The sequence below is a fragment of the Eutrigla gurnardus genome (genome assembly GCF_963514095.1).
Source record: "Eutrigla gurnardus genome assembly, chromosome: 7".
Classification (NCBI taxonomy): Eukaryota; Metazoa; Chordata; class Actinopteri; order Perciformes; family Triglidae; genus Eutrigla; species Eutrigla gurnardus.
This window is the reverse complement of record NC_139921.1, coordinates 1,201,600-1,223,179: the sequence shown is the minus strand read 5'-3', so window position 1 is coordinate 1,223,179 and position 21,580 is coordinate 1,201,600. Positions and strand designations below refer to the sequence as shown.

At 44.5% G+C, this 21,580-nt stretch overlaps 1 protein-coding gene across 1 annotated transcript in view; it reads left to right on the top strand.

The window, feature by feature from the left end:
- The window catches only part of LOC311015743 (uncharacterized protein), a 45,609-nt gene extending 24,651 nt beyond the window's left edge, over nucleotides 1-20,958 (top strand). The window contains exons 89-152 of the mRNA XM_084013155.1: nucleotides 16-43; nucleotides 140-224; nucleotides 352-498; nucleotides 583-794; nucleotides 899-1,008; nucleotides 1,096-1,214; nucleotides 1,322-1,489; nucleotides 1,686-1,885; nucleotides 1,983-2,095; nucleotides 2,278-2,384; nucleotides 2,521-2,697; nucleotides 2,964-3,172; nucleotides 3,281-3,375; nucleotides 3,486-3,511; nucleotides 3,673-3,694; nucleotides 3,788-3,815; nucleotides 3,912-3,996; nucleotides 4,124-4,270; nucleotides 4,355-4,566; nucleotides 4,671-4,780; nucleotides 4,868-4,986; nucleotides 5,094-5,261; nucleotides 5,458-5,657; nucleotides 5,755-5,867; nucleotides 6,050-6,156; nucleotides 6,297-6,473; nucleotides 6,740-6,948; nucleotides 7,057-7,151; nucleotides 7,262-7,287; nucleotides 7,449-7,470; nucleotides 7,564-7,591; nucleotides 7,688-7,772; nucleotides 7,900-8,046; nucleotides 8,131-8,342; nucleotides 8,447-8,556; nucleotides 8,644-8,762; nucleotides 9,720-9,875; nucleotides 11,108-11,322; nucleotides 11,411-11,496; nucleotides 11,687-11,814; nucleotides 12,330-12,455; nucleotides 12,574-12,764; nucleotides 12,848-12,936; nucleotides 13,309-13,439; nucleotides 13,623-13,747; nucleotides 13,864-13,990; nucleotides 14,675-14,887; nucleotides 15,052-15,222; nucleotides 15,321-15,467; nucleotides 15,742-15,791; nucleotides 15,873-16,005; nucleotides 16,193-16,275; nucleotides 16,363-16,489; nucleotides 16,626-16,816; nucleotides 17,374-17,464; nucleotides 17,606-17,726; nucleotides 17,821-18,002; nucleotides 18,324-18,479; nucleotides 18,551-18,684; nucleotides 18,778-18,905; nucleotides 18,982-19,076; nucleotides 19,522-20,044; nucleotides 20,322-20,369; nucleotides 20,532-20,958. Coding sequence (XP_083869281.1) covers nucleotides 16-43; nucleotides 140-224; nucleotides 352-498; nucleotides 583-794; nucleotides 899-1,008; nucleotides 1,096-1,214; nucleotides 1,322-1,489; nucleotides 1,686-1,885; nucleotides 1,983-2,095; nucleotides 2,278-2,384; nucleotides 2,521-2,697; nucleotides 2,964-3,172; nucleotides 3,281-3,375; nucleotides 3,486-3,511; nucleotides 3,673-3,694; nucleotides 3,788-3,815; nucleotides 3,912-3,996; nucleotides 4,124-4,270; nucleotides 4,355-4,566; nucleotides 4,671-4,780; nucleotides 4,868-4,986; nucleotides 5,094-5,261; nucleotides 5,458-5,657; nucleotides 5,755-5,867; nucleotides 6,050-6,156; nucleotides 6,297-6,473; nucleotides 6,740-6,948; nucleotides 7,057-7,151; nucleotides 7,262-7,287; nucleotides 7,449-7,470; nucleotides 7,564-7,591; nucleotides 7,688-7,772; nucleotides 7,900-8,046; nucleotides 8,131-8,342; nucleotides 8,447-8,556; nucleotides 8,644-8,762; nucleotides 9,720-9,875; nucleotides 11,108-11,322; nucleotides 11,411-11,496; nucleotides 11,687-11,814; nucleotides 12,330-12,455; nucleotides 12,574-12,764; nucleotides 12,848-12,936; nucleotides 13,309-13,439; nucleotides 13,623-13,747; nucleotides 13,864-13,990; nucleotides 14,675-14,887; nucleotides 15,052-15,222; nucleotides 15,321-15,467; nucleotides 15,742-15,791; nucleotides 15,873-16,005; nucleotides 16,193-16,275; nucleotides 16,363-16,489; nucleotides 16,626-16,816; nucleotides 17,374-17,464; nucleotides 17,606-17,726; nucleotides 17,821-18,002; nucleotides 18,324-18,479; nucleotides 18,551-18,684; nucleotides 18,778-18,905; nucleotides 18,982-19,076; nucleotides 19,522-20,044; nucleotides 20,322-20,369; nucleotides 20,532-20,632 — 8,405 coding nt within the window. The 3' untranslated portion in view covers nucleotides 20,633-20,958. The remainder of the gene's footprint in view (nucleotides 1-15; nucleotides 44-139; nucleotides 225-351; nucleotides 499-582; nucleotides 795-898; nucleotides 1,009-1,095; nucleotides 1,215-1,321; nucleotides 1,490-1,685; nucleotides 1,886-1,982; nucleotides 2,096-2,277; nucleotides 2,385-2,520; nucleotides 2,698-2,963; nucleotides 3,173-3,280; nucleotides 3,376-3,485; nucleotides 3,512-3,672; nucleotides 3,695-3,787; nucleotides 3,816-3,911; nucleotides 3,997-4,123; nucleotides 4,271-4,354; nucleotides 4,567-4,670; nucleotides 4,781-4,867; nucleotides 4,987-5,093; nucleotides 5,262-5,457; nucleotides 5,658-5,754; nucleotides 5,868-6,049; nucleotides 6,157-6,296; nucleotides 6,474-6,739; nucleotides 6,949-7,056; nucleotides 7,152-7,261; nucleotides 7,288-7,448; nucleotides 7,471-7,563; nucleotides 7,592-7,687; nucleotides 7,773-7,899; nucleotides 8,047-8,130; nucleotides 8,343-8,446; nucleotides 8,557-8,643; nucleotides 8,763-9,719; nucleotides 9,876-11,107; nucleotides 11,323-11,410; nucleotides 11,497-11,686; nucleotides 11,815-12,329; nucleotides 12,456-12,573; nucleotides 12,765-12,847; nucleotides 12,937-13,308; nucleotides 13,440-13,622; nucleotides 13,748-13,863; nucleotides 13,991-14,674; nucleotides 14,888-15,051; nucleotides 15,223-15,320; nucleotides 15,468-15,741; nucleotides 15,792-15,872; nucleotides 16,006-16,192; nucleotides 16,276-16,362; nucleotides 16,490-16,625; nucleotides 16,817-17,373; nucleotides 17,465-17,605; nucleotides 17,727-17,820; nucleotides 18,003-18,323; nucleotides 18,480-18,550; nucleotides 18,685-18,777; nucleotides 18,906-18,981; nucleotides 19,077-19,521; nucleotides 20,045-20,321; nucleotides 20,370-20,531) is intronic.
- The last annotated feature ends 622 nt before the right edge of the window (nucleotides 20,959-21,580 follow it).

The window sequence follows — 21,580 nt, the reverse complement described above, 5'->3', positions numbered from 1 at the left end:
ATTGTCTTTTCACAGAGAGCCTCATCTGTACTGCAGTCAATAGGTAGGGGAATGTCCAGTGTTGGGTTTGCGTGGGTACATTTCTTTTACAAAATCAAACGAAGGTGACAGTGGTTTACTTTTTTATCATTCTCCTCAGATCGCAACTGGAACAAACCCTGTCTGTTGCCAATTCCTCTGAAGCCCTGTGTAATCTTACCATCATTGAGCATGCCTGTTCCTCGGTAAGACTCTATTATGGAAACTGTGAATCCCAGAGAAAGATTTGGCTTTTGCTACATTACCCTCCTAATACAAATCTGCATTTCCTCTGTGAATGTTTGCTTTATTTATTTTCCAATTGTTTCCAAGGCTACACATCTCACAGCCAGCAACTTGGTCACACTGATGAACTGCTCACTGGAAAGCCAAAGGATGTACCCGATAGAGGTCTGGAAGCTTTTCTTCCAAAAAGCTTCCACGGCACTAGACCAAGCCCTTGTGACATACGGCCTCATGGTAAATCAAATCCCACAATTTCACAAAATTGGTGTTTCACTTCAGGAATTCTGTGTCAAAGCACAATGATTTTTCCAATTCCAGGCCCCCAACAACAGCAACCCGTCCTTGTCACATGTGCTTGAGGCTCTTGGAGACGTGAGAATTGCCAACTTCAGCCAGGCACAACTGCAGAATGATGCCTTTGTCAGAAGCTGGTTCCAGACAAAGATTCGTCCATTTTTGGCCTCTCCATCCCCCAACTTCCTATTCTGCCTCAGCTCCAAGAACTTCAGCTGCCTTACGTACCAGACTGTGTAAGCAAATTTGAGGCATATTGCTCCGCTGTGAACAAGATTGCACAAGGAAGCTGCAGTGTTCTTGTTGTTAAGATGTTAAAATGCCTTCTGTTTCCTTTTAGCATCCAGGCATTCAGCAGCCAAAGTGCATCCATGGACAGAAAGACACAGCAAGCAGTCTTCACTCATTTCATCAAGCCATTCCTTTCAAGAAATGACTCATCAGTTGAAGGCAGGCACAAAGGCTCAATTTGGTAAAGTCTCGATAGCATGTGGTGGTCATACCCTGCCAATGTCTTTGTTTCTGTCTTTGTTGCAGATCCTGGCTGTGTCTCATTTTTCAGAGGTAGTAAAGAGTGGCTGAAGGTAAACCTTGGCATATTCTCTACTTTTGCAACCCTGCGGGATCTGCAAGCCCTCAATGCCAACTTCTCCGGTGTAAGTGGTGACTTCCATTTTCAGTATTCTTCTCCCAAACAGAAATGTCTTACCTGTGGTTTTGCCTTTACTGCTGTTTGATTTTTATATTGATTCCCTATATGTAGCTGGAATCGTTGTCGACGCTCACTCCTACTCAGGTGGCACAGTTGACACTGAGCACAGGGGCCTTGAATGACACAGACCAAATCGACCGCGTGTTTGGACGACTCGAAGAGGGTGCTGCTCTGGAAAATGTGAATGAATTCCTGACACAGCTGACAGCAAATGGAAAGGTAGGCTCCTCTTGACACCAGTGGAAAAAGAACAGTCATGGGCTTTCAACTGAGCGTTGTCAGTTCTGAGATATGTATCTAACTCTCTGCATCAGTTGCAGTAGACTAATTCAATTGAAATAGTTTGTTATATCCTTTCCTGCATCCTGTATGGTGTGCCATGGCGTTTAAGTCCTCTGTTGTGGTCTTTTGACAGGTCCCTGATTTCCAGCCTGATGTGAGAGATCGTGCCATGAATAGGACCTTCACCATCATCAGTCCCCATTTCCCACACTTCAAGAGAAATGACTGGTTTATTTGGTTCCATCTGATACTGGTTCCTGTCCTCCCGAGTTTCAGTCCAGTGATGCTCAAAAAAGCAACCGCAAACATCAACTGCACAAACTATCATGTTGTGTGAGTAGCATTTCACAGACAAGCACGATTGCATTGCAACAATGTACAATATGCTAACGAGGGACAGCTTAAGAATGTTTCCTCTCACCCTTTGCAGTGTGAGTGGGATAGGCGTAGCTTCCCCCGCATTGCCGTTGCATAGAAGAAAAGCAATCACCGAAATTCTCCTGGGCTACATGAGAAAATCTGCCAGTGTCATCAACAAGCCAGGTACAGTTGAAGCAGTAAACTGCATCATGTTTTTGCTTGTGTGGGCTTTCCCATGGACTTTAACTTGTTTAAACATATGCTGAAATGGCCCTGAGAAGGAAACTGGCGCTTGACCATGTGTATCAATGCACAACATTGCTTGCTAAATGGTACATATACTAACGTCCACCCACGCTTCTTAGTTTGCAGGCAAGGAATTCAGAGTGATGTCGAATGGCTTCAAGCAAACTTGGGTCCATTTTCCCAATACACAACATACTCCAACCTCAAAGTCTTCAACCTCTCTGGGGTAAGTCCTACATGTTGTTGGCAATTTGTCTTGGAAACAGTCCCACAATATTCGAAAGTAGGACAATCTGTACACAGTGGTGTTTTGCCAAGTCGAAGACGAAAGTAAATCATATCCTTGTTGTTTGTGTCATCAGGTGGCAGTTGTGGACTCCCTCTCACCAAAGCAGAAGGCTGAGCTGCTCCTGGATCCAGAAAGCGGTGCTTTGGAGGATGAGGACTTCGTAAGGAGGGTGTTGACAAACTTGACAGTGTCCCCTGCTGATGAGCAGCTCAATCAGTTTTTCCAGGCTTTTGCAAACATCAGCAAGGAGGTGAATGCTTCATTTTAAGACTGCCATGTTTTCCCACAACGTTGTTTGGAAAACTAGCCATGTGAAACTTGTGGTGGGCTGCATGAATCTTTACCACATCTAATATGGAGCCGTGACTCACTCAAAATGAAACATTTCTTATATGCTTCTTGAGTGAATGGCCACCCTCGACGGCCTGAGCAAAGCCCTTGATGTACTAAGATCATGTGTCACCAAGCTTGCTCTCACTACAATGATTTCAGAAATGTAAATTGTTTTATTTCTAGAACAACATCACCCTCATCAGACATCCAGGTGTACGAGAAACCATCTTGAACCTGACCATGTTGGCCCTTGCTCCTGAATTTGAAGAATTTGAGCCTGAAGACTTTGAGCTGTGGTTCCAGGGCAATTTGTTTCCAGTGATGGCGAGCCTCCACCCTGGCCTCTTGGTGGTGATCCCCAGGAACATCAGCTGTGCATCCTACGCAGCCATGTATGACACGATATCTCTGAAGTCCAAACCTAGACTTTTTGGGTTTGCATGATGATGTCAAACTTTGGCTCCAGACAAGTCACAAGGATTTCTGTTTCCGTCCTTCAGAGTCATTGGTCTTCGGCAAAGTTTGGAATCCCTGCCACTGCCCCTGTCCCGTGGTGTGAGATCAAGCATAAAGTCACTGAAGGAGACATTTACACGTACGTGGCAAAATGCTCTGCTGACAAACTTTTTCAGAAAAGCCGATAACCACTATTGTGCGGCTAGCTGTACTGATGCCATGCCTTCAATTTCATCTTCTCTCAAATAGGTTGCTCAGTTCCATATTCCTTCATGGTATGTTCATTTCTATACTTCTATTCATGGACTATGCAACGTCTTGATACAAATTTACAAGGCCGAGTTCAGCACGTTAACTTTGTTGAGGTCGCATCAATAAATTGAACTTCAAGTAGCCTTTGGCACTAAACTAACAATTCTGCTTTGTTTGTCGCCAGTGCAAAGAGACCCCGGTTGATGGTAAGTCTGTAAATTACCAGACATTTAAATTTTGATGCCAAGGCCGTAGTATGAAGTTACATCATCTGATACACAAATATTGTCTTTTCACAGAGAGCCTCATCTGTACTGCAGTCAATAGGTAGGGGAATGTCCAGTGTTGGGTTTGCGTGGGTACATTTCTTTTACAAAATCAAACGAAGGTGACAGTGGTTTACTTTTTTATCATTCTCCTCAGATCGCAACTGGAACAAACCCTGTCTGTTGCCAATTCCTCTGAAGCCCTGTGTAATCTTACCATCATTGAGCATGCCTGTTCCTCGGTAAGACTCTATTATGGAAACTGTGAATCCCAGAGAAAGATTTGGCTTTTGCTACATTACCCTCCTAATACAAATCTGCATTTCCTCTGTGAATGTTTGCTTTATTTATTTTCCAATTGTTTCCAAGGCTACACATCTCACAGCCAGCAACTTGGTCACACTGATGAACTGCTCACTGGAAAGCCAAAGGATGTACCCGATAGAGGTCTGGAAGCTTTTCTTCCAAAAAGCTTCCACGGCACTAGACCAAGCCCTTGTGACATACGGCCTCATGGTAAATCAAATCCCACAATTTCACAAAATTGGTGTTTCACTTCAGGAATTCTGTGTCAAAGCACAATGATTTTTCCAATTCCAGGCCCCCAACAACAGCAACCCGTCCTTGTCACATGTGCTTGAGGCTCTTGGAGACGTGAGAATTGCCAACTTCAGCCAGGCACAACTGCAGAATGATGCCTTTGTCAGAAGCTGGTTCCAGACAAAGATTCGTCCATTTTTGGCCTCTCCATCCCCCAACTTCCTATTCTGCCTCAGCTCCAAGAACTTCAGCTGCCTTACGTACCAGACTGTGTAAGCAAATTTGAGGGATATTGCTCCGCTGTGAACAAGATTGCACAAGGAAGCTGCAGTGTTCTTGTTGTTAAGATGTTAAAATGCCTTCTGTTTCCTTTTAGCATCCAGGCATTCAGCAGCCAAAGTGCATCCATGGACAGAAAGACACAGCAAGCAGTCTTCACTCATTTCATCAAGCCATTCCTTTCAAGAAATGACTCATCAGTTGAAGGCAGGCACAAAGGCTCAATTTGGTAAAGTCTCGATAGCATGTGGTGGTCATACCCTGCCAATGTCTTTGTTTCTGTCTTTGTTGCAGATCCTGGCTGTGTCTCATTTTTCAGAGGTAGTAAAGAGTGGCTGAAGGTAAACCTTGGCATATTCTCTACTTTTGCAACCCTGCGGGATCTGCAAGCCCTCAATGCCAACTTCTCCGGTGTAAGTGGTGACTTCCATTTTCAGTATTCTTCTCCCAAACAGAAATGTCTTACCTGTGATTTTGCCTTTACTGCTGTTTGATTTTTATATTGATTCCCTATATGTAGCTGGAATCGTTGTCGACGCTCACTCCTACTCAGGTGGCACAGTTGACACTGAGCACAGGGGCCTTGAATGACACAGACCAAATCGACCGCGTGTTTGGACGACTCGAAGAGGGTGCTGCTCTGGAAAATGTGAATGAATTCCTGACACAGCTGACAGCAAATGGAAAGGTAGGCTCCTCTTGACACCAGTGGAAAAAGAACAGTCATGGGCTTTCAACTGAGCGTTGTCAGTTCTGAGATATGTATCTAACTCTCTGCATCAGTTGCAGTAGACTAATTCAATTGAAATAGTTTGTTATATCCTTTCCTGCATCCTGTATGGTGTGCCATGGCGTTTAAGTCCTCTGTTGTGGTCTTTTGACAGGTCCCTGATTTCCAGCCTGATGTGAGAGATCGTGCCATGAATAGGACCTTCACCATCATCAGTCCCCATTTCCCACACTTCAAGAGAAATGACTGGTTTATTTGGTTCCATCTGATACTGGTTCCTGTCCTCCCGAGTTTCAGTCCAGTGATGCTCAAAAAAGCAACCGCAAACATCAACTGCACAAACTATCATGTTGTGTGAGTAGCATTTCACAGACAAGCACGATTGCATTGCAACAATGTACAATATGCTAACGAGGGACAGCTTAAGAATGTTTCCTCTCACCCTTTGCAGTGTGAGTGGGATAGGCGTAGCTTCCCCTGCATTGCCGTTGCATAGAAGAAAAGCAATCACCGAAATTCTCCTGGGCTACATGAGAAAATCTGCCAGTGTCATCAACAAGCCAGGTACAGCTGAAGCAGTAAACTGCATCATGTTTTTGCTTGTGTGGGCTTTCCCATGGACTTTAACTTGTTTAAACATATGCTGAAATGGCCCTGAGAAGGAAACTGGCACTTGACCATGTGTTTCAATGCACAACGTTGCTTGCTAAATGGTACATATACTAACGTCCACCCACGCTTCTTAGTTTGCAGGCAAGGAATTCAGAGTGATGTCGAATGGCTTCAAGCAAACTTGGGTCCATTTTCCCAATACACAACATACTCCAACCTCAAAGTCTTCAACCTCTCTGGGGTAAGTCCTACATGTTGTTGGCAATTTGTCTTGGAAACAGTCCCACAATATTCGAAAGTAGGACAATCTGTACACAGTGGTGTTTTGCCAAGTCGAAGACGAAAGTAAATCATATATATCCTTGTTGTTTGTGTCATCAGGTGGCAGTTGTGGACTCCCTCTCACCAAAGCAGAAGGCTGAGCTGCTCCTGGATCCAGAAAGCGGTGCTTTGGAGGATGAGGACTTCGTAAGGAGGGTGTTGACAAACTTGACAGTGTCCCCTGCTGATGAGCAGCTCAATCAGTTTTTCCAGGCTTTTGCAAACATCAGCAAGGAGGTGAATGCTTCATTTTAAGACTGCCATGTTTTCCCACAACGTTGTTTGGAAAACTAGCCATGTGAAACTTGTGGTGGGCTGCATGAATCTTTACCACATCTAATAAGGAGCCGTGACTCACTCAAAATGAAACATTTCTGATATGCTTCTTGAGTGAATGGCCACCCTCGACGGCCTGAGCAAAGCCCTTGATGTACTAAGATCATGTGTCACCAAGCTTGCTCTCACTACAATGATTTCAGAAATGTAAATTGTTTTATTTCTAGAACAACATCACCCTCATCAGACATCCAGGTGTACGAGAAACCATCTTGAACCTGACCATGTTGGCCCTTGCTCCTGAATTTGAAGAATTTGAGCCTGAAGACTTTGAGCTGTGGTTCCAGGGTAATTTGTTTCCAGTGATGGCGAGCCTCCACCCTGGCCTCTTGGTGGTGATCCCCAGGAACATCAGCTGTGCATCCTACGCAGCCATGTATGACACGATATCTCTGAAGTCCAAACCTAGACTTTTTGGGTTTGCATGATGATGTCAAACTTTGGCTCCAGACAAGTCACAAGGATTTCTGTTTCCGTCCTTCAGAGTCATTGGTCTTCGGCAAAGTTTGGAATCCCTGCCACTGCCCCTGTCCCGTGGTGTGAGATCAAGCATAAAGTCACTGAAGGAGACATTTACACGTACGTGGCAAAATGCTCTGCTGACAAACTTTTTCAGAAAAGCCGATAACCACTATTGTGTGGCTAGCTGTACTGATGCCATGCCTTCAATTTCATCTTCTCTCAAATAGGTTGCTCAGTTCCATATTCCTTCATGGTGAGTTCATTTCTATACTTCTATTCATGGACTATGCTACGTCTTGATACAAATTTACAAGGCCGAGTTCAGCACGTTAACTTTGTTGAGGTCGCATCAATATATTGAACTTCAAGTAGCCTTTGGCACTAAACTAACAATTCTGCTTTGTTTGTCGCCAGTGCAAAGAGACCCCGGTTGATGGTAAGTCTGTAAATTACCAGACATTTAAATTTTGATGCCAAGGCCGTAGTATGAAGTTACATCATCTGATACACAAATATTGTCTTTTCACAGAGAGCCTCATCTGTACTGCAGTCAATAGGTAGGGGAATGTCCAGTGTTGGGTTTGCGTGGGTACATTTCTTTTACAAAATCAAACGAAGGTGACAGTGGTTTACTTTTTTATCATTCTCCTCAGATCGCAACTGGAACAAACCCTGTCTGTTGCCAATTCCTCTGAAGCCCTGTGTAATCTTACCATCATTGAGCATGCCTGTTCCTCGGTAAGACTCTATTATGGAAACTGTGAATCCCAGAGAAAGATTTGGCTTTTGCTACATTACCCTCCTAATACAAATCTGCATTTCCTCTGTGAATGTTTGCTTTATTTATTTTCCAATTGTTTCCAAGGCTACACATCTCACAGCCAGCAACTTGGTCACACTGATGAACTGCTCACTGGAAAGCCAAAGGATGTACCCGATAGAGGTCTGGAAGCTTTTCTTCCAAAAAGCTTCCACGGCACTAGACCAAGCCCTTGTGACATACGGCCTCATGGTAAATCAAATCCCACAATTTCACAAAATAGGTGTTTCACTTCAGGAATTCTGTGTCAAAGCACAATGATTTTTCCAATTCCAGGCCCCCAACAACAGCAACCCGTCCTTGTCACATGTGCTGGAGGCTCTTGGAGACGTGAGAATTGCCAACTTCAGCCAGGCACAACTGCAGAATGATGCCTTTGTCAGAAGCTGGTTCCAGACAAAGATTCGTCCATTTTTGGCCTCTCCATCCCCCAACTTCCTATTCTGCCTCAGCTCCAAGAACTTCAGCTGCCTTACGTACCAGACTGTGTAAGCAAATTTGAGGCATATTGCTCCGCTGTGAACAAGATTGCACAAGGAACCTGCAGTGTTCTTGTTGTTAAGATGTTAAAATGCCTTCTGTTTCCTTTTAGCATCCAGGCATTCAGCAGCCAAAGTGCATCCATGGACAGAAAGACACAGCAAGCAGTCTTCACTCATTTCATCAAGCCATTCCTTTCAAGAAATGACTCATCAGTTGAAGGCAGGCACAAAGGCTCAATTTGGTAAAGTCTCGATAGCATGTGGTGGTCATACCCTGCCAATGTCTTTGTTTCCGTCTTTGTTGCAGATCCTGGCTGTGTCTCATTTTTCAGAGGTAGTAAAGAGTGGCTGAAGGTAAACCTTGGCATATTCTCTACTTTTGCAACCCTGCAGGATCTGCAAGCCCTCAATGCCAACTTCTCCGGTGTAAGTGGTGACTTCCATTTTCAGTATTCTTCTACCAAACAGAAATGTCTTACCTGCGGTTATGCAATTACTGTTGTTCAACGCTTTCTGATTTTTCCAGGAAATTCCCCATACTGACATCAAATTGAGAATGTGTAGCCATGTTTACCCTATATTCTGCTTGTACAGTTTGTCTATAATTTAATTTCCATTAGAATTCATAACGAGCAGGTATTAAACAGATGTGTGCTCCGACGCATTGTTGGGGCTTTGCTGTCTTGAGACAGCAGCGAGGGCCATTGATGAACAAATACATCCTCTGAAGTCAATGGCTCAGTGTTTTCTTGTGTGGTGGTTCGTTATTCAGTTAGTAAGATGCGCAAATATTGTCAGGTTCACAACTTTGCGTGTTGCACCAAGCGATGCTAAGCGTTATTTATTTTCTTGTCATATGCAGTAAAATGGAGTTGCTGATATGAAAACATATTGTTAATTGGCAGAGGCAAAGGTTCCACTGGCCAAGACCACACCTCCCTTCATAATATGCCACCACAAAATTAATTCTGCACCCACTGTCAATAGACAGCAACAAGTAACAAATGGAGTGCTTTCAGATGCACCTAGCTAGCCTATGTGGAGTTGGATATTCCCTAAATGCATTTGTGCCATGCATTTTAGACACTAGCACTATAGATCAAATGGGGCCCAAAGTCTCTCAAGAGAGAAAACGTTTTCTTATTAAATGAAATTGATATTGACAAACTGCATAATATACAGATGAGAATGGGTAATACATCGCAGTATTTTGCAATTTACGTACAAGTAGCATATTACTCAGTGTGTAATAATTTGTCTGATTAGCAGACTGTGTAACATGGGAGGTCCAATGCTTAACCAAAGTTAATGAAATTAATGCCATAATCGGTTAGAGATTCACTGTAAGTGTTTGCCGACTGAAATGCTGCTCATCACTTTTAGGTGGAGGTCCCAGGTCTTCTCACGCTCAATCAGCTGGCCGAGCTTGCAGCAACTCCCTCACAGCTAAAGACGACACAAGATGTGATAAAAATCATGGCAGTCATCGATCCTGTTGACTTTGGTGCTTTCTTTGACATAGTCTCACCAGCCATTGAGGTAAACATCTGTATAGCTGACAGCTTCTTTTTTTTTTGGCTTAATGATACTACAATTGTGTCATTTTTCTACGCACACAACATGGCATCAGAATAATACATATAAAATATGTTACTTTAAAATGTAATTTTCAAACTTAAATGTATTCTATGCAATATTGTACTTGCAACAATAAACAATACCAATAATAATACCCATAGCTTATAATGTCAGTCTATGTTTCCGCGCCTGTTGGAGGTCAGTGAAAAGGAAAATCCCTCTGAAGCTGTAGGCTAGGATACTCACGCTTGAAGTACCGAAAACCGGCCAGAGTCTCCTAAAACTCTCTCCTTAGAAACAAGCGCTGTCCGAGCCACGCAACAGGAAACTGTACAGTTTCCCCCGGACAAGCAGCAGCCAGTCTCTTCGTTTCAGCAACAGGTCTCTCGGCAGAGGCTACCTGTCTGCTAGCAACGTTAGCCTCGCTGTCCTTATTAGTACAGGCTACCTGTCCGCTAGCAACGTTAGCCTTGTTGTCCTTATTAGTACAGGCTACCTGTCCGCTGGCAACGTTAGCCTCGTTGTCCTTATTAGTACAGGCTACCTGTCCGCGAGCAACGTTAGCCTCGATGTCCTTATTAGCACAGGCCACCTGTCCGCGAGCAACGTTAGCCTCGTTGTCCTCATTAGCACAGGCTAACTGTCCGCTAGCAACGTTAGCCTTGTTGTCCTTGTTAGTACAGGCTACCTGTCCGCTAGCAACGTTAGCCTCGTTGTCCTTATTAGTACAGGCTACCTGTCCGCGAGCAACGTTAGCCTCGTTGTCCTTATTAGCACAGGCTACCTGTCCGCGAGCAACGTTAGCCTCGTTGTCCTCATTAGCACAGGCTAACTGTCCGCTAGAAACATTAGCCTCGTGGTCCTTATTAGCACAGGCTAACTGTCCGCTAGCAACACTCACCCTCGTGGTCCTTATTAGCACAGGCTAACTGTCCGCTAGCAACACTCACCCTCGTGGTCCTTATTAGCACAGGCTAACTGTCCGCTAGCAACACTCACCCTCATGGTCCTTATTAGCACAGGCTAACTGTCCGCTAGCAACACTCACCCTCGTGGTCCTTATTAGCACAGGCTAACTGTCCGCTAGCAACACTCGCCCTCTTGGTCATTATGCTCCAACAACCAACAGCACACTTACATTTTAACCACCATGTAAACCATTTAGTTTATATGCTATAAAAATGTTTCCCTAGATGCACCCGGCCAACTACACGGTGGAGATGAAATCCGCCTTCCTCCAGGCCGTGTTGGACAGAGGGAACCTGTCCTCTCCTGCTATCATTGACTCAGAGTTCAAGCTGTGGCTGTGGGTTCGGCTGAGCCCTCTTCTGGTGGACCTCCCTCCCAGCCTGGTGACGCCGTTGTTTGACATCGGGAAGAACAGGAGCTGCAACAGCATCCAAGAGATGTAAGAACTTCTTTGGTCGGGGTCAATATCATTGTATTGATATGGGTTTTTTTATTGCTGCAGACTGATCTGACTGATCTGATTCTAGGATTTCATTCTTGGACATACAAAACTTGACACTCAGCAACGACACCCAACAGGAGATCTACGAGAGCACCCTCCTCTTCCTCCAGGGTGTGTACCAGAGATACACAACATGACAACATGAGGAGACGTATTGTTCCAAAAATGTATATTTTTGTGTTTGAGTGTTTTTACATTTTTTACAACAAAGAGCAATACATATATATATTCAGCGCAGAATTTTTTTATTCAAATGATTCTGTATCTGGGTACATAGTGATTTAATTTGTGTTTAAAACAGGACCAACACCCCTAAAGTGTTACAGTGGTGGAAGCTTCTACATCTATCTGAAAAGCACCTTCCTCAGTTTCGGGTTTCCAGATTTGTCCACGTTCACATCTCTTCTGCCACCGACACGGGAGTCAGAGGTAATAACACTTCAAACAATACTTAAATACTTAATACTTAAAGGTTGAGTAGGTGATTCTATTCAGTAACACTTAGCAATAAAACAATAGCAATGAATAAATGAAATGCCCTGACAAAAACACAATTTAAGAATGTCATCTGTGGCCGTGATAGGACTGTACAAACCCCATCCAATCAAGAAAGTGGGGGAGGAAAAAATAATAGTACGGCCTGCCTGTCTATCAATGTTTACTTCCTGATCGCACTCTGCTGAGCTTGGGAACAAGTTTGATGTTCTGGGGGCGGGGCTTTGACCAGAGGTCTGAACAGAGGGGGTAGGACTTAGTCTGTGATGCAGTCTGTGGTTTTTCCAAATGACCTCCTCTGCTTTTAAAGACTGGTCTTTAAGTTCCCACACAGAGGGAGGAATAAGAGTTACACCTGGCAATACAACACAAAAGGCCACAGATGTTTGTCCTGTTTCAGCAGTAATATCAAGATACTGTATATCTAATGAGTGTTTCTTTCCTTTCAGCTCCTAAGCTCCATCAGCACCTCAGAGCTGCATCAGTTCCTCAGTCGACCCAATGTGATCGGTAACAACTCTGACATCTGCGTCGTCTTCAACAACTACAACAACACTCCTGCTTTTCTAGAAAACGTATGTCCCTCTTCTCAATTATGCCACATAACTAATTAGCAGTAATTCGACCATCTGGAAATGACAGATTTGACGCTAGGCTCTCATTAGTCATATCACTACATGTGTTTGCTATCAGGAGGATGTCCCAGATGAGGTGAAGACGGCGACCCTTCCCTGTGTTTGGTCTTTGGCGCTGAGCAGCAACAGCAGATCTGAGGTCGATTCCTGGTTCGACCTGCGGTTAAAGAACTACCTTAGATTTCTCAGCCGGAACCTCATCAGCCCAGACCAAGTACAGAACGCTTCATGTTTCGCCTTCCAGAAACTGTGAGTCTCTTTTTTTCACCGCATCCGAATGCTCAGTTTTAAGTAGGACTATATTTGAATTTAGTGTGTTTTCCTTTCAATAGGGTCTCTGTGATGGGAAACACCTTTACGTACTCCCCTGAGTTTGGACGGGGTGATGTGTACACCACCATCAGCACCTACCTGAGAACTGGTAAGATGCATATCTAAGTTTCATAATGTAAAATGGATGTGGATCAAAAATGTATCGACTGTCCCGTTCTCTCGACTACGTGGAGTGAACATTGTTTACGTAAAGTTTTTTATTTCATTTTCAAGGTGGAATTTGTCATTTGGTGTAGGTGGGGAATCATTTCAGACTATGAAGTAGTAGGATGTGATACGTAACTCGGACTGACGACTGGATCACATTTTTTTTTAAGTCACGCTTGTGGTTTCTTTTTTTGACAAATGTACTTATTGTAAGTCGCTTTGGACATGAGCATCTGCTAAATGCCCTGAATGTAATTGTGAAGAGATTAAATGAGGGTTTATTACATTAAGATGTTGTGTCCATGTGTCGTAGGCTCTGAAGCCAGATGCTACAATGCCAGTGATGCAGAACTAAATTCTACCGCCTGGTTTGCTAACTACATCGGGAGCTTTGTGACATTCGTCACCGTGGACGACCTCGCCACCTTCATCTCCCCCCGTCAAGTACGTCCTCATATCCGCTCTGTCATTTATTATAAGTAAATGCTTAAACTAAATACAGAATGTAGCTTTCACGCCCGTAGTCTAGTTTTGTTTAAATCTATTTTCATTTTTATTATTAATGCATTCTAATGAAGGCTAAAAAATCCCTATATTACTGACCAGTGTGTTGATATATTTTTGAAGGCCAAAGTGTTCTTGGTGGACCGGACAAACCTGGAGCTCTTCAACAACACAGCAATCCCAGAGGTCGTAACCGGGTACTACATCTCACAGCTTTTTGAGTTCAATCCGACCTTCAACCCTCTCAAGTGAGTAATTCTATCTGCATACATACATTCTACAGCATAAACAGTATATCATGCATCTTATTCAGTGGGTGAATGTTGTCATTCCATGAATTAAAATGTTTTATATACATTTTTAGGGTTCCAGGCTTTTTCCTGTGCTCTTCTGAGGTCCCGATTTCGGTGTATTCTTCTCTGGATGAAGCCGATACCATCCGGGTCCTGAATGAGCTGAAACAATCCTGCAATGGAACGGAGGATCCCGAGGTACCTGCTCCCATTATACAACACAATAACATTTACATCTTAAACTAGCTTGAGATGGCCGCCTCATAGATGGGACTTTAATATGAACCAAAGGGAACAAGAAAATACAAAACAGCAAAAACAAACAAACACCGGATCATTAAAGGCAAAATTACTGTTTGAACGCGAGTATAAAATTATCCCATGATACATTTGAGTTGGGAAAGAGTTCCACGTAGGAGGATTTACGAGACATCAGATTCAGTTGCTGAGTCAGAAACCCAGAGAGGAACCACCGTGTCACCCAGCACCTTTAATATTAGTGTATTCATTGAAATATAAAAGCTTGAGATGTTTAATTGGCAGTGGTGGGATCTTCTCAGCTTCCTGCCCAACATTTGAATAAAACACTTGTATATCATCTGTATGGTGTGATTGTTGTTGAAGCTGCTTGTGCCCATGAATTTACACGATAACTAAGATGTGAACGTTTGCAGCAAAGAAGAGTAAACGGTCTCTGATGAGTCTACATCTGTGTGATCTTGTCTCTGCAACCTTTGAACGTGGTTCTCATAGTTTTGCTCATGCTCGATGCCTTTTTGATGATTGTGGATGACTCTCTTTGCACCTTTCTCTGACATATCATTAAAACCAGTAAAACATGGTCACCGGGTGTATTCTATTATTATTATTATATATCTTCAGGTCTCTGCTGCTCTGGCATCCAACATCCAGACCTTCACAGCGGAGACGTTCAAGACCCTGGGCAGCGCCACTGCAGGTCTGACCAGCAGCCAGATCTCCTCAGTTCCCCCATCAGTGCTGGTCTCTTCCTTGTCCACCCTGAACTCAGTCAGCACCTGGAACCAGGAGCAGGCCACCACCATCATCCTGGCCTTGACTGCCTCAGGCTTCCTGGTAAAGGCCTTACTTTCCTTTAACACGGCTGATCATAGTGATCTATTCAAGGCTCTGAAGCGTTGGCCGAACGGTTTTCTGTATTTGGTTCAGTTTGGTTTTATGAAACGACTCGGATGTCTACTTCTGACCGTGGCTTTGATAAGTGCAAATGTATTAAACAGATAAACAGTGGATCCTCCCTGGAATCCCTCGGCACCCTCGTTGCCGGAGTTCCTTCAGGGTCCATTGAGAGAATCCCAGCGTCCCAACTGTACAGCCTCTCCCAGAGCAGCAGCTTCGTGTCCTACATGCTGGCAGCGCCGACAGTCGTCCAGCAGACCTTCGTCCAAAAGGTACCAGAAAATAACATTCAAAACCCCCAAGAATTTAGTACATGTATTAACTGACAGGATGAGATGGTCTCTGATTGTGGTTTTAACGGCCCCGGTAGATCATTTCTGTGGACTCAAGTGCAGCCGGCGTGGTGCAGAATGTCCCCGATGCCATGGCAACGGAGATTCCACCGGCGCTGCTCGTCCTCTCTGCGGAGACCGTGGACGCCAGCGTGATCAACAGGAAGGAATGGACGAGCGACCAGGTCAGTGTGTGGCCACAGCCATGGGCGCAACTACCCCCCCCCCCCCCCCCCCCCTATATAGGCACCCTATATAGTGCCTTATATAGTGGGGCCACTTTTTGCACCACTGGCCCCACCCACAGAGGAGAGTTAGTTGGATTCTGATGCTGATATTCCATTCTGGTGTCACAAATTACATTTAGCAAACCAAAGCAAATCAATTTTCCTAACACAATAAATCAACATCACAATGTTTGATATTCAATATTTTAAGTTTCATCTGTGTGTCTTTTAGGCTGCGATGTTTTTGGGGACTCTGGCTGAAACAAAGTTTGACATCGAGCAGTAAGTCAACAACTATTTTTTTTCTCTGTGGAAGCCTGTGGGAAAAAAGTTTAAATGTTTTTTCCCCCATAATCCCCACAGGCTTACTCCATCCGTTCTGCAAGGCTTCACATGCACATCGGTTCAAAGAACGAGAAAATCCAGGACCAGGGGTCTGATCCGCGCCTGTAGGCGGAGGAAAGGCCGGGCCAAGGTGCAGCTCAAAGAGTCACAGGTGAGTTCAGATTAAGTGCACCTGAAACCAAATGAAATGATTTTGTCCCCTTATCTGAGGTAGATCATTAAGGTAAATATGGTCCGGAGTCATACAATTAAAAACATGAATGTTGTGTTATGAAGTACTATCTTTTCTGACCCTGACATGAGGGATTAATAAAGTTCTTTGCATCCTGTTCTTCCAGCTGACCTGCATGTACAACCTGCTCAATGGAAACGTCTCTCAGAACTTTGCAGATTATCCCTCCGACATGCTTCTCTACCTAAAGTGAGTCTGTCTCCAAGATTTTCCTTTGGATTTAAAATCATATTTATACATGCTAATTGATTTTCCATTACTGCCTGTTTATTACAGCAAGGAAGACGTCAAGGGCATGAACTGCAGGTCCTACTTCTCGGCGCTGGGAGCTGCAGACTTCTCTGTGGCCTCCCGGGTTTTGAACAAGGGCTCTGTGCTACTCGGTGAAGCCAGGAGCTGCTTGGTGAGTCACGTTCAGATCAGGCTAATGTTTGTATTCATGGTAGACATGCAACTTTTATCACAAAACCTCAACAAATGCAGCATGAATCACTGTCCTGGTACCGCGGCACAGTTTAAAATGAAACACTGGGTTTCAGGGTATCAGTGGTGAGAGTCTGAGCAGAGACCACGTGGAGCTGCTGGGGAACATGGTCTGCACCCTGGAACCTTCGGTCATCCAGAACGCTGATCCTCTCATCCTGGAAAAACTCAAAGCCTGCAAGGACTTCTCGGACAGCCAGGTGGTTGCCATGGAGACGCTGCTGCTGTCCGGGAATACCAAATACGGGTAAAAGGCTGGTGATGTTCTGTAATCTTCTTATGGCAAATCCCACATTAAAATCAGTCACACAATGACAAAGTATTAAAGGTCCAGTGTGGCGGATTTCAGAAATGGAGTAAAACATTCATAACTATCTATAAACAAAACTCACATCTACACAGGGAGACTCCGATATCTCTACAGAGTCCACTGTGTGTCTACATGAGGCCAGAAGGGACAAACCAAACACGCTAGCGAGGTCCTTTTGAGTTTTTAGTACCTGAAGGCCACCGTAATTCTTCGATTTGCTTGTGAAACCATAATAAAACCATGTTTTTGCTCGTTAGTTCCACATTGAGCGAGTGAGATGCCAGGTTTACTAGCACGACGTGGTGTTTTACTTGCCCCAGTCAAGTGGACAATCCTTTAACTGAGCTAAATACTACATTGTATTATTGACAAATCACAACCACCTTTATTCAGGCATTTCTGGCCCACGCATCACATTCTGCATCCCACAGCACCAAGCGGCTTTCAAGGTAGCAAAGCCAAACCACATGAACACATCATCTTCTGTTTTTCAGGAACGTCTCCACCTGGAACAAGCAAACTCTGAAGGACCTCGGGATCCTGCCTCTGTATTTAACGAGGAACTTCTGGGGAAAGTTCAAAACTGTATGATTCACTTCGTTTACCTGCTGATACTAAATACTAATACTTACTAACTAGTCCAATCATATTCATTTAACAGGATTTTAAAGCACCTTTTAGGAGACACCTTATTAAAAACCAATGTCTGGAATAATGTGTTTGCAGTCAACAAAGAGAAAGTTCCTGAAGAAATTTATGTCCCGACTGAGGAGAAAACGGACCGAAAAGAGGAAGCTGAAGGCGCTGTTCAGACAGATCAACAGTCTCAGGAGGAAACGAGGAGCAGGTCAACATGACATCACACAATATTTACTAAATGGTGTATTTACTAGAATGACCCAAAGCAGACATGGTGTCTAACTCGATGAAATCTTCTGAAGGCTGCGTTGTGGGCAACATCACCCAGGTGACGGTCAGCGACGACGCATTCCCCTTCGGCTACGACCAAACGCAGTTCGACCTCTGCCTGGACGTCCCGGTCCTGAAGGACAACCTCAACGCCATCTGCGAGAAAGTGGACGACGACGACTTTCAGACAGTCATTCTGAAGAAACTCAACCAGGTCAGTTTTGTGTGTGAAATGTGAAAATGTCTTGAAATATGATCGGTTGCTTGGAGTGAGACGTTTTGGGATATTTGTGTGATTGAGATCCAGCATTCGGCCTCGCTGGTATCGCTGGGAGTTTTGAAATGTTAGGTGATTTCAACCACAACGTGTCTAGTGAGAAGTGTCGTATGACGTGGGTGTTTTTTTTGTGTGTGAATCCATCAGGAGGTTATTATGGTGCAGCCGTTGTCGTGTCACGTGGTATTATTGTTCTTTTACCTGAACTCATACACCTTCACACCGCCGTGCGGTACGCCACGCTCTCTATCGTTCCAGGCATTCCCATCGGGGGTTTCTGATGAGAAGGTCCGGGCGCTTGGCTCGGTATCTCGCATGGCGTCTCTTGATGACATCACCAAGTGGAACGTCACTGAAGTTGACACCCTGGCGGCGCTTATGAAGTCTGAGGATGGACCGTGGGAGGCAGCGAAGGTATAACAACGTCTTATCAGTGACACTCAGACCTGTGTTTGATCACCTCACCGTGTTTCTTTGTTGTTCAGAGCAAAGCGATCATCACCAAGTATCTGGATTCTCCTGGGAAATCTCTGGGCAGCAGCGAGCTGAACAGCATCGACTCCAACATGTGCTCATTAGACAACAGCACACTGAGGACCATCAGCCCAGACGCTATCAGGTGGGTGGTAGCATGTAGCTTAGCGACGGCGTAACCCCCGAGTGATGAGTCACACTTAACGCTGTATGTTCCCGTCTTCTTGCCCCTCGTCAGAAACGCCAAACCTCTGCATGTGGCGTTGTGTTCCCTGGAGCAGAAGAGAGTCCTGTATGAGATCAGCAACGCCTCCTTCAGCTCACACCGCTCCAGCACCTTTTACAATCTAATACGTCCCTATCTAGGTAAGAATGCTGTGTGATGATGCCTTCTTTCTGGCTGCTTGAAGCTGCGCCCTAATCTCCTGCTCTCCTCTGATAGGTGGAGCGCCGCTTTCAGACATAAAGGCACTGTCGACCCAGAACCTCAGCATGGACGTAGACACTTTCCAGGGTCTGGATCCCAACGTGATCACTGTAAGGAAGCTAGAGTCGACTACAGGAAGACTGTTAACACTGTCAGAGGGTCTCAGAGGGTCTCAGAGGGTCTCAGAAGGAGGATCTTTGCATCAAAGGCCGGACATAAGCTTGTTTCTTTGGTGGTGAAGAGCACACACACACATCGCTGCTAGCTCGTTAACAGACTCCTGTAATTCAGAATCTCAACTGAGAATTCAGCTTACGTACAGTTCTGTAATTACTGTAGGTCTTCAACATGACAATAGGCTGCAAGGTGATGGGTTATGTGAGTTTCTAAAACTATGTGATCCTCTGAAGTTATCATATTCATATAGCATACTATATGTTTTAGCACAGTGATAAAGATGGGTTAAAACCAAAGTCTCTCACGAAAGACTTCCTTTCAAAGTGATATTTAATTGTTGCTCATATGTTTAAACTGATTCATTTGACATGTTTGAAGGGTTTGACTGTGACTGAGGTGAAAGGCCTCATGGGTAACCATCTCGGAGATCTGAAGGTGTTTGAGAACGCTACCCAGGTTCAGATGTGGAGGAATATGCAAACACAGGCAGACCTGGACCAACTGGGTGTGGGCCTAACCACAAACAAAGTTGATCTGACCACGGCACCACCCAGCACCAGCACCAGCGCCGGCACCAGCACCGGCACCGGCACTGGCACCAGCACCGTCACTGGCACCAGCACCGGCACTGGCACCAGCACTGGCACCAGCACCAGCACCGTCACTGGCACCAGCACCGTCACTGGCACCAGCACCGGCACTGGCACCAGCACCAGCACTGGCACCAGCACCAGCACCGTCACTGGCACCAGCACCGGCACCAGCACCGGCACCAGCACCGGCACCAGCACCGTCACCGGCACCAGCACCAGCACCAGCACCGGCACCAGCACCGGCACCGGCACCAGCACCGTCACTGGCACCAGCACCAGCACCAGCACCACTGGGACAGCAACACAAGGTAAAAAAACACGCCTGTCATGTGTGTTGAGCAAGTAGGATTCATGCAACGCTTTCAGGGAGAGATAAACCACATGATGTTGTCAATGAGAGTTTTCAAGTCCTGCCCCTGTACTTTTTTCAGCCACAGGAGGGCGCTACTGTGCATCTAGAATAGACCCGTTTCCCACAAAATGTGGTGTTTATTGTTGATTTGAATTCACTGGAACAAAATGGATTTAGATGATGATGATGATGATGATGATTTTGAAATGTCTCACATTGAATGTCGTCCACAGGAAACCCGAGCAGTTCCACCCAGATCTCTACAGTGACAACAACACCAGGTATGTTGTCCTAACTGCCATTCCAGTTGCTTCATCCTTTATTTATACTTTATTTATACTTCAACCATATGAATAATGACAAGAACGGCACAGAATCTATTTGGCATCCATGATTAATGTAATTACAGTATAAATGTGTGTTTTTCTGGCTTTGCTTTCTAGCGACCACCACAAGTGGGGCAGCACAGCTCGCAAAATACCCAACGTCCATATTTGTGGCTCTGCTGACAACTCTGCTGCTGCTGCTACAAGAACCAGCATGAATCACACTAATCAATAATCAGGAAATATCAGCATATTTTCAGTCATATCTTCACAAATGGTTGGTTATTAATTTGGAACCTCTGCTTTACTCTTCACTTTGTAAAAGGATGTCATTGCACAGTCAAAGGCATTAAAATAGTATGCTTTTAAGTGATGATTATACTTTATATACTGGGACTGTTCATCATAACATGTATGTTTCATAGTTGACACGAGGTTAAGGAAAAATACATTTACACAGCGATTTTATTATCAATTATTATACATTTTATTATAAAATAAACTACACTGCTTTTCCTCAAATCAATAAATGAATACTTATAAATATGATGTTTGGTTTCTGTCTCTTGGACCAGATGGTTAAGAAATGTAATATATATGATATTTGCTGATTTTTATGGATTTTACCTCACGATCAAATCCAACACTACTTTTGACGTAGGACGAGGATTAATGTGAGCTGTGTGAAGAAAAAGAAAACTTGAATGTTGAATTCTTCATGTAACTTCCGTACTTAAAGGCAGAGTAGTCTTTGACTTTGAAGACATCACCGACAAAGTCCCGCCCCCTTCGTTCAGACCTCTTTCAAAGCCCCGCCCCCAGAACCCCACACAATGCTCGAGATCAGGAAGTAAACATTGACAGACAGGCAGGCCGTCCAATTATGTTCCCCGGCCCACGTTTTTGATTGGACAGGGTTTTTACGGTCCTGCCACGCCCACAGATGACACTTTAATGTTTTTATGTCGGAGCGTTTAATGTATTCATTACGGTATCGATATGTAACGATGATTCCAAGTAATATGACAGAAAGTGTTTCTGAATAGAATCACCTCCTCAACCTTTAAAGAGTTATTAAACCCAAACCCAATGATTTCCTCAACTACCCAAGGAGTCAAGGCGTGTGAAGACACTGATCACTCCATCGTGCAAACCAACAATAATAA